Source organism: Neofelis nebulosa, chromosome 8, assembly GCF_028018385.1.
Source record: "Neofelis nebulosa isolate mNeoNeb1 chromosome 8, mNeoNeb1.pri, whole genome shotgun sequence".
Taxonomy (NCBI): Eukaryota; Metazoa; Chordata; class Mammalia; order Carnivora; family Felidae; genus Neofelis; species Neofelis nebulosa.
Window position 1 is genome coordinate 77,543,282 of NC_080789.1, and position 16,072 is coordinate 77,559,353.

Sequence of the window (16,072 nt, forward strand, 5' to 3'; positions counted from 1 at the left end):
AGTCAGCTACATGTAAAAAGGCACATAGAAAATGTGCATTCGTCTTTGCATATGCCCTTCTTTATCCTTTAAAATGTCCTCTCATCTACCTACCTTTTATCTTCCTTCATACACACCCACTGAAAATTTTAATTTCACAGAGAGCTTTTCTGAAACATCCTTTACTCTGAGTTATATTAGATAACTCCAAACTACTTTTCTATTTCAAACACATCAGTGTTCCAAGGTCATGTGCTGATATTCAGCATACCTACCCAGCTTGTGTACTTCTCAGGCATTCCCTTCTCATGTCCAATACAAAGCTTTGCTCAAATGCCTTTACAACTCCAATCTCATAAATATTTTAAATCCCTCAGGGCTTTATGTTAGGCATATGAAATCATTTAGATATTTATACATATGAAATTACTTACATAAGATCAAAGTATCATTTACTTCATTACAAACATGATTTAGGAAAGAAGAGATTTTTCACAGATTTGGGGGTAGGGGACTTCTCATCTTTTGGACACTGTGGGTGAGAAAACCTGCTAGGTAAGTATATCACATCCCCACCATAAATTAAACATCTTGTCGGTATATAGACTCCATCTTTCATGACATTCAGTCTAGTTTAAAATTTTCCTTTCTGAAACACTAGTCACATCCATTATAAATTCTAGCCCTATGTAAAATTACCACCAATTCCTAAGTTCAGTAAATCCATGGGGACACAGGAGAGACTTCAGACTGGTACTATGATTAATAAAATTATCCCTGATATAATTACAGGACAGACAACAAGCTAATCTAGTTTGCTGCCACTTTTTCTACCTCTCCTATACAACACAATCATTAGAAATTCAGGGAAGTATGGTAGCAGCAGCAGCAACTCAAAGGTTACCAGCCCAGAGTTCAATAATGAACAAAGCTTAGTCAGAGAGACAAATATCCTGACTAGACATGAAGAACTGACGTGGCTCAAAAATGTCTTTGTGTCAGGACAACCTCTTCAGCACAACATCTGGCAGATCAAAGGGCTCAGTGAATACTTGTCGAATATTAGTACTAGGCCAGGGCCCACTTGCTGGATTAAATAGCCTTTGGATAATACAAGAATGGAGGTTAAAAAAAAAAAAAAAAAGAAAAGAAAAAAGGAAGGAAACAGAAAGATAGTTAAGGATAAAGAAAGGAGAGAAAACAGAAGCATTTATGAGAAGCAGTGACAGTGCCTGGTGTCAACATTAATGGCATCTTAGACACATTTTTTTTTTAATTTTCACAATGTTAGGAAACAGGAATTAAGTTGTTAACATTAGTTTTCATTTTCATCAAAGAAAACTTCTCTCTTTACTTTCGTAAGTAAATCTAGCCTTACTCAGGTAAGAGAGCTCTTCAAAATCTCCTAAGTTAGAACCCTCTTGCACTGTTGGTGGGAATGCAAATTGGTGCAGCCGCTCTGGAAAGCAGTGTGGAGGTTCCTCAGAAAATTAAAAATAGACCTACCCTATGACCCAGCAATAGCACTGCTAGGAATTTATCCAAGGGATACAGGAGTACTGATGCATAGGGGCACTTGTACCCCAATGTTTATAGCAGCACTCTCAACAATAGCCAAATTATGAAAGAGCCTAAATGTCCATCAACTGATGAATGGATAAAGAAATTGTGGTTTATATACACAATGGAATACTATTGTGGCAATGAGAAAAAATGAAATATGGCCTTTTGTAGCAACGTGGATGGAACTGGAGAGTGTGATGCTAAGTGAAATAAGCCATACAGAGAAAGACAGATACCATATGGTTTCACTCTTATGTGGATCCTGAGAAACGTAACAGAAACCCATGGGGGAGGGGAAGGAAAAAAAAAAAAAAAAGAGGTTAGAGTGGGAGAGAGCCAAAGCATAAGAGACTGTTAAAAACTGAGAACAGGGCGCCTGGGTGGCGCAGTCGGTTAAGCGTCCGACTTCAGCCAGGTCACGATCTCGCGGTCCGTGAGTTCGAGTCCCGCGTCAGGCTCTGGGCCGATGGCTCGGAGCCTGGAGCCTGTTTCCGATTCTGTGTCTCCCTCTCTCTCTGCCCCTCCCCCGTTCATGCTCTGTCTCTCTCTGTCCCAAAAATAAATAAAAAAACGTTGGAAAAAAAAAAAACAAAAAAAACTGAGAACAAACTGAGGGTTGATGGGGGGTGGGAGGGAGGGCAGGGTGGGTGATGGGTATTGAGGAGGGCACCTTTTGGGATGAGCACTGGGTGTTGTATGGAAACCAATTTGACAGTAAATTTCAAATATTAAAAAAAAAAAAAAAATCTCCTAAGTTACATAACCCTTCTTGAGTTAGAGTACAATAAATCCATCAGAAAAAAATAACTTACTATATAGCAATATTAAATACAAAAATTATATAAGTGATATATAAATCACAAGATAAACAATCATCTAAATGAAATATTTGATAGTATATGAAAGCTCTAAGAAACAAAAGGGATTTTAAGTAAGGTTTTTATATATTTGTGAAAATACTCCATTAGTTTCAAAGACCAGGACTATGAATTTACAATGCCCATAACACATTATACACGGAATACTCTCAATGATATATTTACTGAGGTTTATACATTCTAACTCTAAAAAGATGCCTACCTTATTATTTCCCGAAATCCTTTCTGTTTCGTTTTCAATTTCTTGTCGAATTTCATCAAAATCCGTGTAAAGCTAAAAATTATTGAAACAAAAAGGACAACATTCATGATAAGATCAACAGTTCTTAAGTGAGGGGTTGATAAATTTCAAGGATGTCTACAGATCTGCTTCAGAGAACTAGTAAATTCTAATATATACATGTATTTTCTAAGCCAAGGAGTCTTAGTTTACATGAGCTTTTCAAAGCTGCCTGATCCCACAACAGTTAATTTCCACATTACAATAAGGCTCAACATAAAGTGTCTTCCAAATAAACTGCTATGGTTAGAAATGTTACTAATAAGATAAGATTTATTTTACAAGGAGCAGTTGCTTCAAGGTAACATAACACACTACCAATCGTAAGAAACTAAATTATCAACTACTTGTACAAAAAAATGTATCAACATATTATCTCTTCATAATATTGTGTGATCGATTACCTTATTTTTGGTGTGAAGAAATTTACCCCATTCTTCTGCTTCAACCCCTAGAAAAAGAAAAACTCCATTTATTGGAAACTATAGCAATTACCTTTTTATCTTAGGAATTCAAAAAGGCAACACAATATTATTTGTTCCTATTTTGCCACTGACAAGCAGTATTTTAAGATCTCCTAAATTATACTTTCATATTTTAAAAACTATCATATATTTCAAAAAATGACTTGAGAGTTACTCACAGATCTTCCTTTTGAAATCTAGATTTGAAATCTAGAGTCTGCAAATAAAATTGTTCATTTCTCTTCATATTTTGTATGTAATTATATTATGGTAAAAGTATATGCTTTGTTTTTAAATATCTTACACATAAAAGCAGTTTATACAATGAAAGTAACTGAAGCAAATGGCTAACAGAAGAAAAACTAAGAATCCTACGGAGTAATGCAAAAAGCACATGTAATAGATTTACACAAATAACTCAAGGTAAAAATTTGCAATACGTAAATGAAACTTTTTTCTCTTAAATTTGGTTTCCTGCTGGTTACCTATAAAGTCACAATTTGCTGTTCCTTTAAAGAGTTCTCTCAGGGGGCGCCTGGGTGGCTCAGTCGGTTGGGCGTCCGACTTCAGCTCAGGTCACGATCTCACGGTATGTGAGTTCGAGCCCCGCGTCGGGCTCTGTGCTGACTGCTCAGAGCCTGGAGCCTGTTTCAGATTCTGTGTCTCCCTCTCTCTCTGACCCTCCCCGTTCATGCTCTGTCTCTCTCTGTCTCAAAAATAAATAAACGTTTAAAAAAATTTATTTTAAAAAAAAAAAAAAAAAGTTCTCTCAGTAGTGCAAAATTATCCCGTAACTTATATGTACTTTCAAGGTGATTTTCCCACCAGGGCCAAGACTATGTTTTCCCTTGGAAATGAAGGTTAGAAAGAAATGAAATGAGTGTTTGTGGGTGGGAGGAGACAGACAGACCCTAGCATATGTACTGTATGGAGTCGCTACTCTCCATGAGTTTCCAGTAATAGGTCTGTTCTTCCTGCACTTCCTGAAAAAAAAGGAAAATATAATTCACTGTGGGCACTGTTTCAAGTGGTCTAAATCTTGGTGAGCAAGTTTTGTTCTATTTTTCTCAGAAAAACTAGAAATGTTTAATTGTAGAAAAGTAACCAAACTGCCTCCCCTAAGCACAGCTATTCTGCTTTTGCCAAATTCAGAGTTCTAAGTATCCTAATGACTGAGTTCATGAATAACTCATATCGGTCACCTGAAATCAAAATAAAAATGACTAAAAGTTAAATAAATATTGAAGAAAAAGTGATTCAATTCTTTGGTGGAAATAAGTAAATAAAACTGGATCCTTTTTGCTAATAAAATGCTCACCTACTTGAAGCTTAGTACCTTCTTCCAAGAAGTCTCATTGGAGGACTGGAGTAATCTAGGTGAACAGAACTCACAGAGACAGCTACTACATACCAAAGTGGGGGGGGGGGTTAATTTACCTTATCGTTTAAAAGAGGTCTGGCTTAACAAGCATGTTTTTAAAAATAAAAATAAAATAAATTACATTCACCACCAAAAAAAACCCCTGCATTCTGATGCAATGCCAAAAGGTAACAAGAACCACCTACAATCAATGTGGATAGGCAAATAAAAATGGAAGAAAAATAATGCACACAGCCTGTAAGAGTACGTAAGCACACATGCAGGCATACTAGAAAAAAAAGGGCCAAAAACAATGGATAAAGGAAACCTTTAGAAAGGTGTCTTGAGTTTTTCCATGTAGCAGGGTCTGCAGTTAAAGAGAAACAGCACAGAATGATAAGTTTAATGCTTAACCCTAGTATTTTAAACCTTTTTAAAAAGTCAAATCTGCAGAAACCTGAACACATTTCAAATGCACGGAGCATCCAATTTTTCAAAATTTACAACTGTAATTCCCATTACAATTAATAGTAAATACCTAAAGGGATATATATGTTTTAAGTGATATAAATGAAGCATACCATGTGCCATAATTTGCTGGTATTTTCCATCACAGCTAATTGTATTTCCTCTGGTTTCTAGTTCTAACACAACCGGATTAAAATTGATTCACTCTCCAAAAATCTGCCATAAATATTTGATATGTAGGAAAAGATAAATTGCCTGGCACAGAAAAATCTACAAAGCATACCAAACACATTTTCCAAAACCTCAAAAGTAAATATATATGAGTATTTACCCTATTCATGAAGAATGAGCTTTTTATAAGGGATTATTTTCTTTAAAAAACATACTGAATTTAAAAAGAACACCATAAAAACAATTTTGGTCTTTAATCAACATGCTATTTTTGGATTTTGTCTAAAAGGAAATCTGAACAAAGACTGATTCTTAAAAATATATGAAAGATAAATGTGAAGTTCAAAGTTCAAACTACATCAGTGTGAATAAAATTTTAGTAAGATTTTATCAGAAAATTCTTTCACATTGGCAAAAGGGGGAGCAAGCTGAGAAATACTATATAAATATATTGATACCTCAATTATCCTACTTGGCTGACAGAATGAAGGATTCCACATTACATAAAATTTCCTGATAATTACACATATTAAACATTAAGATATTTTATTTTAATCAGTTTTGATGGACCTGTATCTAAAATGGATTATTCTGGGGCGCCTGAATGGCTGAGTCGGTTAAGTGTCCAACTTTGGCTCAGGTCATGATTTCACGGTTCATGGCTTTGAGCCCTGTGTTGGGCTCTGTGCTGAGAGCTTGGAGCCTGGAGCCTGCTTTGGATTCTGTCTCCCTCTCTCTCTGCCCCTTCCGCTCATGCTATGTCTCTGTCTCTCAGAAATGAATGTTAAAAAAAATTTTTTTAATAAAAAATGAAAAAATAAAATGGATTATTCTGCTCCATGTCATCCTAAAATATACTGCTCTAAATCAGCCTATTATTGGAAATGTCGGCCTTTGTTACATAACAAAGCCCTCTGAGGCTATAAATCCCTATCCAAAATGGTTAGAAACTGATTTTTTCTTTCTTTTAAGTTTTCCTGTCTGATTATGTTTTCCTTACTTTCTCCTCTCTGGTTTGTCAGACTGTCAGGTAGTTCATACTCTTCTGGCTAACTAAATGTTTATCTGTTTCTTTGTTTCTAATTTTCTCTGGGTTACAATGATTCATGGCAAGGTTGATTGGTTACCCTGAGTATAAAGAGGATCTGATGAGAAAACTAAGGAACTATGCTAATTATTAATAATACACATGAAATTTAATACTCAAAATTTATGAAATCTAGTTTGTGTTCTGGGTAGCTGAGTTGTCATTTTAAGTGAGGATTAAGTGTGTCTTAAGTAATACAAAATATTGTGCGTTTTTTTTTTTTTACATAAAATGTAAACACTAAGCTTTGAAAAAAAAAAAAACATATATATATAGGTAAGATGTGCAGATTTGCTGACCAACCACTAAGATGAGAGATATCAACAAAACATGGTGAACATATGAGCAGAGATACTGAGGAACTGACACTTCTGTGGCTGAAATGTACACCTTTTTCTACAAACACTACCCACATCTACAGTTTCTAAGAGACAGGATATCTATCATTTGACCTTTTCATGATGACTGAAGAAAATAAAGGGTTAAAAGAAAGAGACCTAATTAATGCCATATAGTTTCTTAAAGTCTGATTTTAAGTTTTCTGGTATACTTCATGATGTAAGTTAGTAGGAATGAAATTTGAAGTATTATTCTATATATTTGAAGCTGAATCGTAGGTTAGTTCAACATGATTAAATTCGAGGCTTAGAATTTCAATACCAAACAAATATTATAGAAATACAAAGTGATGAATAACATATCAAGAAGCTACCTGGTACACTTAATTAATAGGTTCCTACATATCCTCTGGCAGTCTATCCAAAAATACTACTTGTTAACATCTAAACTTCATTAACTTGCTTCAGTTATTAACTTTTTAACTTTCTATAGTCGTTGCAGATGCTCATGATAGGTTTTTTTTTTTTTTTACTCCTTAAAAAAAAAAAACAAGCTATCACTACCAATACTCCTATAATAATAGAAAAAATAATTAAAGTAACTTCAATTTCATCAATACTATCATCCCCTCTTAGATGAGAATCTAACTAGAATGAAACTGCATTGAAAACAGATCTCTGCAGATGAGTAACAAACATAGTACTCTGCTACCAATGTAATTAGTTATTTTACAGACTTATAAATAAGAAAGTCTGAGCCAAACACTGAACTAAAAAGGAAGATTAAATATATTATTTTCGTCAAACATTCCAACCTCACTAATATAAATAAGTATAAATAGAACACGCGCTTAATAAGCAATTTAATATCCACTGACAGACACAACATTTCTCAAAATATTTTTTTTTTTTAATTTTTTTTTTTTCAACGTTTTTTATTTATTTCTGGGACAGAGAGAGACAGAGCATGAACAGGGGAGGGGCAGAGAGAGAGGGAGACACAGAGTCGGAAACAGGCTCCAGGCTCCGAGCCATCAGCCCAGAGCCTGACGCGGGGCTCGAACTCACGGACCGCGAGATCGTGACCTGGCTGAAGTCGGACGCTTAACCGACTGCGCCACCCAGGCGCCCCCTCAAAATATTTTCAATTTAACCAAAGAACTGCTATAAAGGACAGTACATGTTTTTCTCATTTTAATATTCCGCATTTGCTATTGGAGGAGTGGGTGGATCTTAAAAATCAGAATAGTATGTGCTATGTAGGTAAGCATGGCAAGAGAAGGACAGTAAAAAAGATAAAAATAAAAAACCAAAACTCTTTCTAAAAATAATATTCATCTTAGCTTGAAGGGCAAAAGATTCAAAATTAGCAAGTACATGGTGACACCAGAAAAGGGAAGGTGAGATAACCCTGCTATAATAAAAAACAAAGTCATTTTAAGTGTATTTAAAATTTTTAAACTAGAATCTAAATGATTTAAATTTCTAAATCAAAGTAAAAAAGTAAAAACATTTTTTAAACACTAGGGGAAAAAAGCTTAAAACACTCCAAAAGACACAAAAATTTTTCTTTAAAATAACTGATTTCTATTTACTGAGCATCTCACTAAATTCTCCATAAACATTAACAACAGTTTACTAATAAGCTGAACTACCAAAAAGGTAGTATTCCAAACAAGTCTACTTATGGTCCTCAAAACTTACTTTTTTTTTTTTCTTTACATGAGAAATGATGCATTCCACTTCTCTTCACAGGAATTCTGCTTTTGTTATAACCACTAATTTCTGGTCTAATCTGGTCTAATGTGTTTTTAAGATTCAAGCAAAAATGAAGAATTTTTAAATAATTCTTATTCCGATTCTAAAATTTACCATTTTCTTCTCCTGTTGTTTTTCGCTTATCTTCGGGTGAAACATGGACTAGCTGCAGAATGAGAGGTCTCCGGGTGACAATACCAGTGCCTCTGGGAAGCAGGTCCCTCCCCACTAGGCTTTCTAGCACTGAGCTCTTTCCACTGCTCTGAAAACAGAATACACAAGAGCAAAATGAGTTTCTACATAGATTTTTAAAATAATAAGACTACACTGACAAAGCACCATACAAAGAAATTAAAGAAAAAATTACTGCAAAGACTTTTAAACTGAAAGTTTAGTTTTATTTTCTATTATATGATCTTTATTTCTTTAAAATAAAAACTCCAAAAAGAGAGATTAAAGTCCTACTCTCCCCCCGCCCCCCCCCAAAATAAAGTCCCACTCTCCTGTAATTTTCCTACTTTTTTTGATACTCTCCCAACCAGGTTTTCAAAACCTGTAATACTGGCACGTAATGTTATGTCTATGAGAATATATGACTTTAAATGGGGTAGCACTACAAGTATTTTTCTCTAACCGGCTTTTATTTTTGATGTAGCAATCACGGATAATATTCCATATCAATACACTAACATCTGTGTTTAATGGTCAAATAGTATTCTACAGTGTATAAAGCCAAACTTGACTTGGACATTTAAATGGTTTTTGCTACCATTAACAATGCTACAGTGTACATGGTTTATACATATAACCTTACTCACTTATCCTATTACTTCACTGGATTTAGTTCATTAAATGAAGTTGCTAAAGAGCTAAAGATTAAAGAACACAGAGATTTGAAGCATTCACAGATGCTGTCAGACTGCACACAAGAAGGCAGGAACCAAGCTACACTTCCCATTCAATCTGCTGCAGCCCCATTAGCAGTGGGCATTATCACTTTTTTGAATCCTTGCTACTTTGATAGATGAACACTGACAGCTCATTTAAAATTACATGACTTTATTATTGAAGTCAAGGATCATTTTGTTTAAAGGTTTTTTGTATTTTTTCAGTGATTGTTCAAATGCTGGCATTTTACATTTCTTATTAGCTTATAAAGCTTCTTTATCCATAAGTACTTCACTTTTGTTCTGAATATTTCCCAACGTTTTATTTTGAAAATTTCAAAGCCACAAGAGCTTTGAGAATATTAACAGTGAATGCTCATATCTTAAGAAAGATACACTGAATATTAACATTGGACACATATGCTTTATGTCTCTTTCTACACACACGCATGTGCGCGCACGCACGCGCGCGCGCACACACACACACACACACCTTTTTCTTTTGTTGTCCTATCTGAGTTAGTTACATACACCATGACACTTCATCTCTAAAAAATACAGCATATCTGTCTCTAAGGGCATGCACAAGGGCATTCTTCCATACAACCATATTCAACGATCACCCTCAGGAAATTTAACACAGATGTAAGACTAGTAAATAGATAATCAAGGGGTGCCTGGGTGGCTCAGTCGGTTAAGTGTCTGACTTTGGCTCAGGTCATGGTCTCGCGGTCTGTGAGTTAAAGCCCCGCGTCGGGCTCTTTGCTGACAGCTCAGAGCCTGAAGCCTGTTTCAGTTTCTGTGTCTCCCTCTCTCTCTGCCCCTCCCCCGCTCGTGCTCCGTCTTTCTGTCTCAAAAATAAACGTTAAAAAAAATTATAAACGATCAAATAGTATATAAAAACCTTAATTTCTATTTATACATCTTAAATGCTTATAAATTTTGTATTAACTTTATAATTAGTATTTTCTGTATAGATTGTTTTTCCTGTACTACACTTTTTCTTAGTCACAACTAGTACAACTTTTACTTTCATATTTTCCACAAAGGCAAAAATCCTAAATAATGGGGGGGGGGGGGACTCCTATTATACACATGTTGGATCTTCTTTGCCTGTTTTCAATATGTCAATGTCTGTCAAATTATTTTTTTTAATGTTTATTTTTGAGAGACAGAGCGTGAGCAGAGGAGGAACAGAGAGGGGGGAGACACAGAATCTGAGCAGGCTCCAGGCTCCGAGCTGTCAGCACAGAGCTCAACGTCGGGCTCGAACCTATGTACTGCGAGACCATGACCTGAGTCGAAGTTGGACACTTAACCAACTGAGTCACCCAGAAGCCACCCCCCAATTTTTTTTCCTAATATTTAGAAAGAGCGAGTATGTGAGCAAGTGGGGGAGAGGCAGAAAGAGAGAGAGGGTGAGAGAGAATCCCAAGCAGGCTTCATGCTGTGCAGAGCCAGCCGCCCAGGGCTCAATCTTATGAACTGTGTGTGAGATCAAGACCTAAGCCAAAATCAAGAGTCAGATGCTTAATCGACTGAGCCCCTCTGTCAAATTCTTTTTACACCTCTTCCCTACCTTTTTTATTTTTAATGTTTCTTCCTTTCCAACATCTTTCTCTCTCAAGGTACTATATGTTATGTTTATTTGTTCTTGTTTTACTTCTAAGCTGTCCTCATTTCTTTTTTTTTTTTTTTTTTAAATTTTTTTTTCAACGTTTTTTATTTAGTTTTTGGGACAGAGAGAGACAGAGCATGAACGGGGGAGGGGCAGAGAGAGGGAGACACAGAATCGGAAACAGGCTCCAGGCTCCGAGCCATCAGCCCAGAGCCCGACGCGGGGCTCGAACTCACGGACCGCGAGATCGTGACCTGGCTGAAGTCGGACGCTTAACCGACTGCGCCACCCAGGCGCCCCTAAGCTGTCCTCATTTCTAAAATAAATTTCCTTTCATTTCTAATACTTTAGTAAGTTCTACCACCTAGTTCTTATTTGTTCCTATACACACTTGTTATTTAATGCCTTATCTTGCCTTTTGTCTTAATATCTAGTTGTTTTCATCTGTTTTGCGAACATGTCTTTCTGGTATACTTTCTTGTCAACAAGAATGTTATTCTGAGTCTCATTTTTCTTTAAAAAACTTTGTATGAGATTTGACAACAGTCATTTTCTAAACTTTAGGAAAAAACTTGGCCTAGAATAACAATTCTAACTTTACACTCTAAAACTCCCTTTTGTCTCCATATAGTGTTCAAAAATATAGTTCTTTGTTTTCTGGTAACTTGTCTCTGTTCCTCTCTACCACTTTTATCTGGATCTTCTCTTTCCTTTGTCTGTATTCTTCAGGGGTGGTCAGTTGTATTCTCAGTTGCTTCTCACTGCGAGAACTGGTCTTAGAAAGGAGCTTTGTTTGGTTAGTTTTCAAAGTTTCATGAAGGTTCTCCAGTCCCTTAAGACTTTACCACAGATCTCTCTCATTCACCTATTATCTGTGTGTGCAAAACCCTGCCCAATTTTTCAAAGAAATAAAGTGTTGATACATGCTACAATATGGATAAACCTCAAAAACATTATGCTAAGTGAAAGAAGTCAGTCAAAAGACCACATATTATCTGATCCTGATTATATGAAATGTCCAGAACAGACACGAAAGTGGATTAAGTGGATGCCACGCACTAGGGGCAGAGGGAAATGGAAATGACTGCTAATGGATACAAGGTCTCTTTTTAAGATAATGAAATACCTAAAAGTAAATTATGGTGATAGTTGCAAAACTCTATAGACGTGCTTAAAACAAATGATTATACATTTCAAGTGGGTAAACTTCACATTATAAAAACAACACCTCAATAAAACCATGGAAAAATAAAATAAAGGAGAAAAATTCAAGATGAATTACAAATTTTAAAAATTCTAACTTTACAAATTAGAGAATATTAAAGTATACTTTCCTGACTTGAGACAGAGAATGACTCCTTACTACATAAAATGTACAAACTAAAGAAAAAAAAAGTGACAGTCCAACTACAGTAAAATTAAAATTTATTTTACTCATACAAAAAAATTAGAGGAAAATATTTGTGATCCCTCTAACTCACAAAGAACTAGTAAGCAAAATGTATAAATAACTTCCACAAATCAGTGAGAAAAAGATGAATAATCTATTAGAAAATAATGTGCAGAGACAGGAACAGAAACTCACAAAAACAGCACCACAAAGGGTAAGAAAAAATTTAGAATGATCATATTCATTAGTAATCAGGGAGATATAATAAAAAACACAATTAGATACCACAAATTTAAAATGTGACGATAAGTAAGGGTCCTGTCCAAGATGGCAACTTAAGAAGATGCTGAACTTTCCCCCTTAACAGACACACCAAATCTACACTTACTTATACAGCAATTCCTCCAAAGAACTGAGGGCTGACTGAGTAGCTGCTACACAACAAAACACAGAACACATAGAAAACGGCAAGAGAGACAGAGAAACCAGACACTGTAAGGAAGGGAACCCCTACCTCCAATGCTGTGAACTGAAGTGGGGAGGGATAGTATGAAGGGACTATACAAGAGCAGATTGTTCTGCCCTGGGGCACAGGAAAAAGCTGTGGTTTAAAAAAGCAATTAGTATATAAAAGATCCAGCATACAACTCCACCAAATGATGGGGGAGCTACCGGAACTCTCTCCAATTGGGAGAGGCTGGCAAGTGCCCCGGTTTACATCCATCCTCCACCTTGATAGTGCAAAAGGGAGTAGGGTTCCAGGTGCCACAGCCAGCCTACTGCCTCAGAGAGCACTGGGTCTCTAACCCACACCAACCATCGCCATCCCATCAAGGCGGCGCCAGTGTGTCACAACTGCAAGGAACCCTTGCTGGGCACTCACTACAGCTCCAGCTGTCATGTCAACATAACATAGGCACAAAGCACTGCAGAACACTACAGGCCCACACCACTTTGGCTCCAGACAGCTTGCTAGGGCACCCTTGGCAGAGAGCACTACAGGACACCATGGACCACACAAGCCGTGGCTCCAACTGCCCTGCCAAGGCACCTCGGCACTAAGTACCCCCAGACATACCAGCTTGTTCCCATTTTAGCTTCAGCAATCCTGCCAGGGCACCATCTGTGTGGAGAGCCCAGGGACCAGCCCACATCCATTTCAGCTTCAGTTGTCTCACCAGAGCACCCTCTGCCAAGAGAGATCTGGGACCCTCTAGCTTGCACTCCCCTCAACTTCAGCTGTCCTGCCAGGACACCCTCTGAGTGGAAAGCCCCAGGACCACCCTATCCCATGCCCACTTCCATGCTGGCCATCCTTCCAGGGCAGCCCCAGCACAGAGTGCCCCAGGAACCCCAGCCCACTCCAGATACAGCTCCAGCCAGCCAAAGTCACCTGGCACACACAGTGTACACAGGGTACGATTATACTCAAGACCACTCCTTCAAGTTTAGGAAAAGTAGCTGTCACACCTACAAGCTACAAAAGTAGCTTGACACCTACAAAGTCAAGCAAAATGAGAGACTGAAGAATATGCTCTGAATTAAAGAAAAAAGCAAAACCTCAGAAAAACTAAATGAAACAGATATAAACAACATGCCTAATAAAGAGTTTAAAGTAATGATCATAAAGATGTCCACCAGACTACAGAGAAGGGTGGAAGAACAACCCTCAACAAAGAAATAGTAACTACAAAAAAGATCCAATCAAATCTGAAAAAAACAGTAACTAAAATGGAAAATACACTAGAAAACATCAACTGCACATTAGAGTACATAAAGAAGACCAGATCAGCATCTGGAAAACAGGGTACTGGAAAACACCCAAGCTGGACAGCAAAGAGAAAAAAGAATTTTAAAAAATGGTAAAGGCTAAGGGATCTCTTGGACAATATCAAGCAAATAAACATTCACATTATGGGGGTCCCAAAAGGAGAAGAGAAAGAAAAGAAAAGAAAAGAAAAGAAAAGAAAAGAAAAGAAAAGAAAAGAGAAAAGAAAAGAAAGAAAGAAAAAGAAAAGAAAAGAAAAAAGGAAGGAAGGAAGGAAGGAAGGAAGGAAGGAAGGAAGGAAGGAAGGAAGGAAGGAAGGAAAGGGCAGAAAATGATGTGAAGAAACAGTAAGTGAAAACTTCCCTAGCCTAGGGAAGGAAACAGACATCCAGGTTCAGGAAGCCCAAAGAGTTCCAAATAAGATGAACTCAAGGAGGCCACACCAAGACAATATAACAATTTAAATGGCAAAAATTAAAGAGACTTTTAAGAACAGCAGGAAAGAAGAAAAAAGTTATGTAGAAGGGAAATTGCATAGGGCTATCAGCAGATTTTTCAGCAGAAACTTTACAGGCCAGAAGGCAATGGCATGATATATTCAAAGTGCTAAAAGGAAAAAAACCACAACCAAAAATACTCAACCTGCCAAGGTCAATTCAGAATTGAAGGAGAGATAAAGAGTTTCTCAGACAAATGTTAAAGAAGTTCATCACCAGTAAACCAGCCTTATAAAAAGTGATAAAGTGACTTCTATAAATGGGGGTGGGGGGAGTGGGAGAGGACATTAGAAATAAGAAAATTATGCATAAAATATGACAACATATACACAAAACATAGAGGAAGAAATAAAAAAGCTTTACTTTTTAAGGATGTGTTCGAACTGGGGCACCAAGGTGGTTCAGCCAGTTCAGTGTCTGACTTCAGCTCAGATCATGATCTCGCAGTTTGAGTTCGAACCCTACATCTGGCTCACTGCTGTCAGTGCAGAGCCTGCTTCAGATCTTCTGTCCCCCTCTCTCTCTCTCTGCCCCCTCCTCCCCTCTCAAAAATAAACAAACATTAAGAAAAAAAGAAAGAAGGTATTCGAACTTAAATGACCACCAACTTAATATAGACTGATATATACTTAGTATCCTATATATTCTGAATCTCAAGGTAACTACAAACCCAAAACCTCTAACAGATACACAAAAAAATAAAGAGAAAGAAAATCAAGCATAACACTACAGAAAGTCATCAATGACAAGGAAAGAGAGCAAATGAAAAGGAACAGAGATGAACTACAAAAACGACCAGGAAACAACGGCAATAAGTACACACCTATGAATAATCATTTTAAATGTAAATAGACTAAATGCTTTGATCAAAAGACATAGGGTGGTGAAATGGATATAAAAAAAAAAAGGGACTCATTTATATACTGCCTACAAGAGACTCACTCCAAACCTAACACATGTAAAAACGAAAATCAAAGTACAGAAAAAAATATACCATGCAAATAGAAATGAAGAAAACCTGGAGTAGCAATACTTACATGAGACAAAACAGACTTTAAAACAAAGACTGTAACAAGAGACAAAGAAGGGCATTATACAATGATAAAGGAGTCAATCCCACAAGAGGGATTATATAAGTATCTACCCACCCAAAATTGGAGCACCTAAACACAAAGGGCAAATATTAAAACATAAAAGGAAAAACTAATAGTAATACAACAGTAGTAGAGGACTTTAACATCCCACATACATCAATGGACAGATAATCTAGGCAGAAATTCAATAAAGAAACAGTGTCTGAATGACAGGTTAGACCAGATGGATTTAACAAATATATACAGAACATTCCATTCAAAAACAGAATACACATCCTTCTGTTGGAACATCCACCAAGATAGATCACATGTAAGGCTATAAAAACAAGTATCAATAAAGCTAAGAAAACTGAAATCGTATCATGGTTCTTTTCTGACTATAACAATATGAAACTAAAAATGAATTACAAGGAAAAAAAGGAAAAAAACCACACAAACATGTGGATGCTAAACAACATGCTAATAAACACCC

The 16,072-nt window shown here is 36.5% G+C and overlaps 1 protein-coding gene across 9 annotated transcripts in view; it reads right to left on the reverse strand.

The window, feature by feature from the left end:
• DNM1L (dynamin 1 like) overlaps window positions 1-16,072 on the reverse strand; it is a 51,397-nt gene that overhangs the window by 23,655 nt on the left and 11,670 nt on the right. For 4 of the 9 annotated variants that reach the window (XM_058743150.1, XM_058743147.1, XM_058743146.1 and 1 more), the window contains exons 2-5: window positions 8,461-8,608; window positions 4,853-4,891; window positions 3,105-3,151; window positions 2,623-2,694 (exon numbers count right to left, since the gene is read on the reverse strand). In XM_058743150.1, coding sequence (XP_058599133.1) covers window positions 2,623-2,694; window positions 3,105-3,151; window positions 4,853-4,891; window positions 8,461-8,608 — 306 coding nt within the window. The remainder of the gene's footprint in view (window positions 1-2,622; window positions 2,695-3,104; window positions 3,152-4,852; window positions 4,892-8,460; window positions 8,609-16,072) is intronic. The other 5 variants (XM_058743153.1, XM_058743152.1, XM_058743149.1 and 2 more) reach the window with 2 other exon arrangements.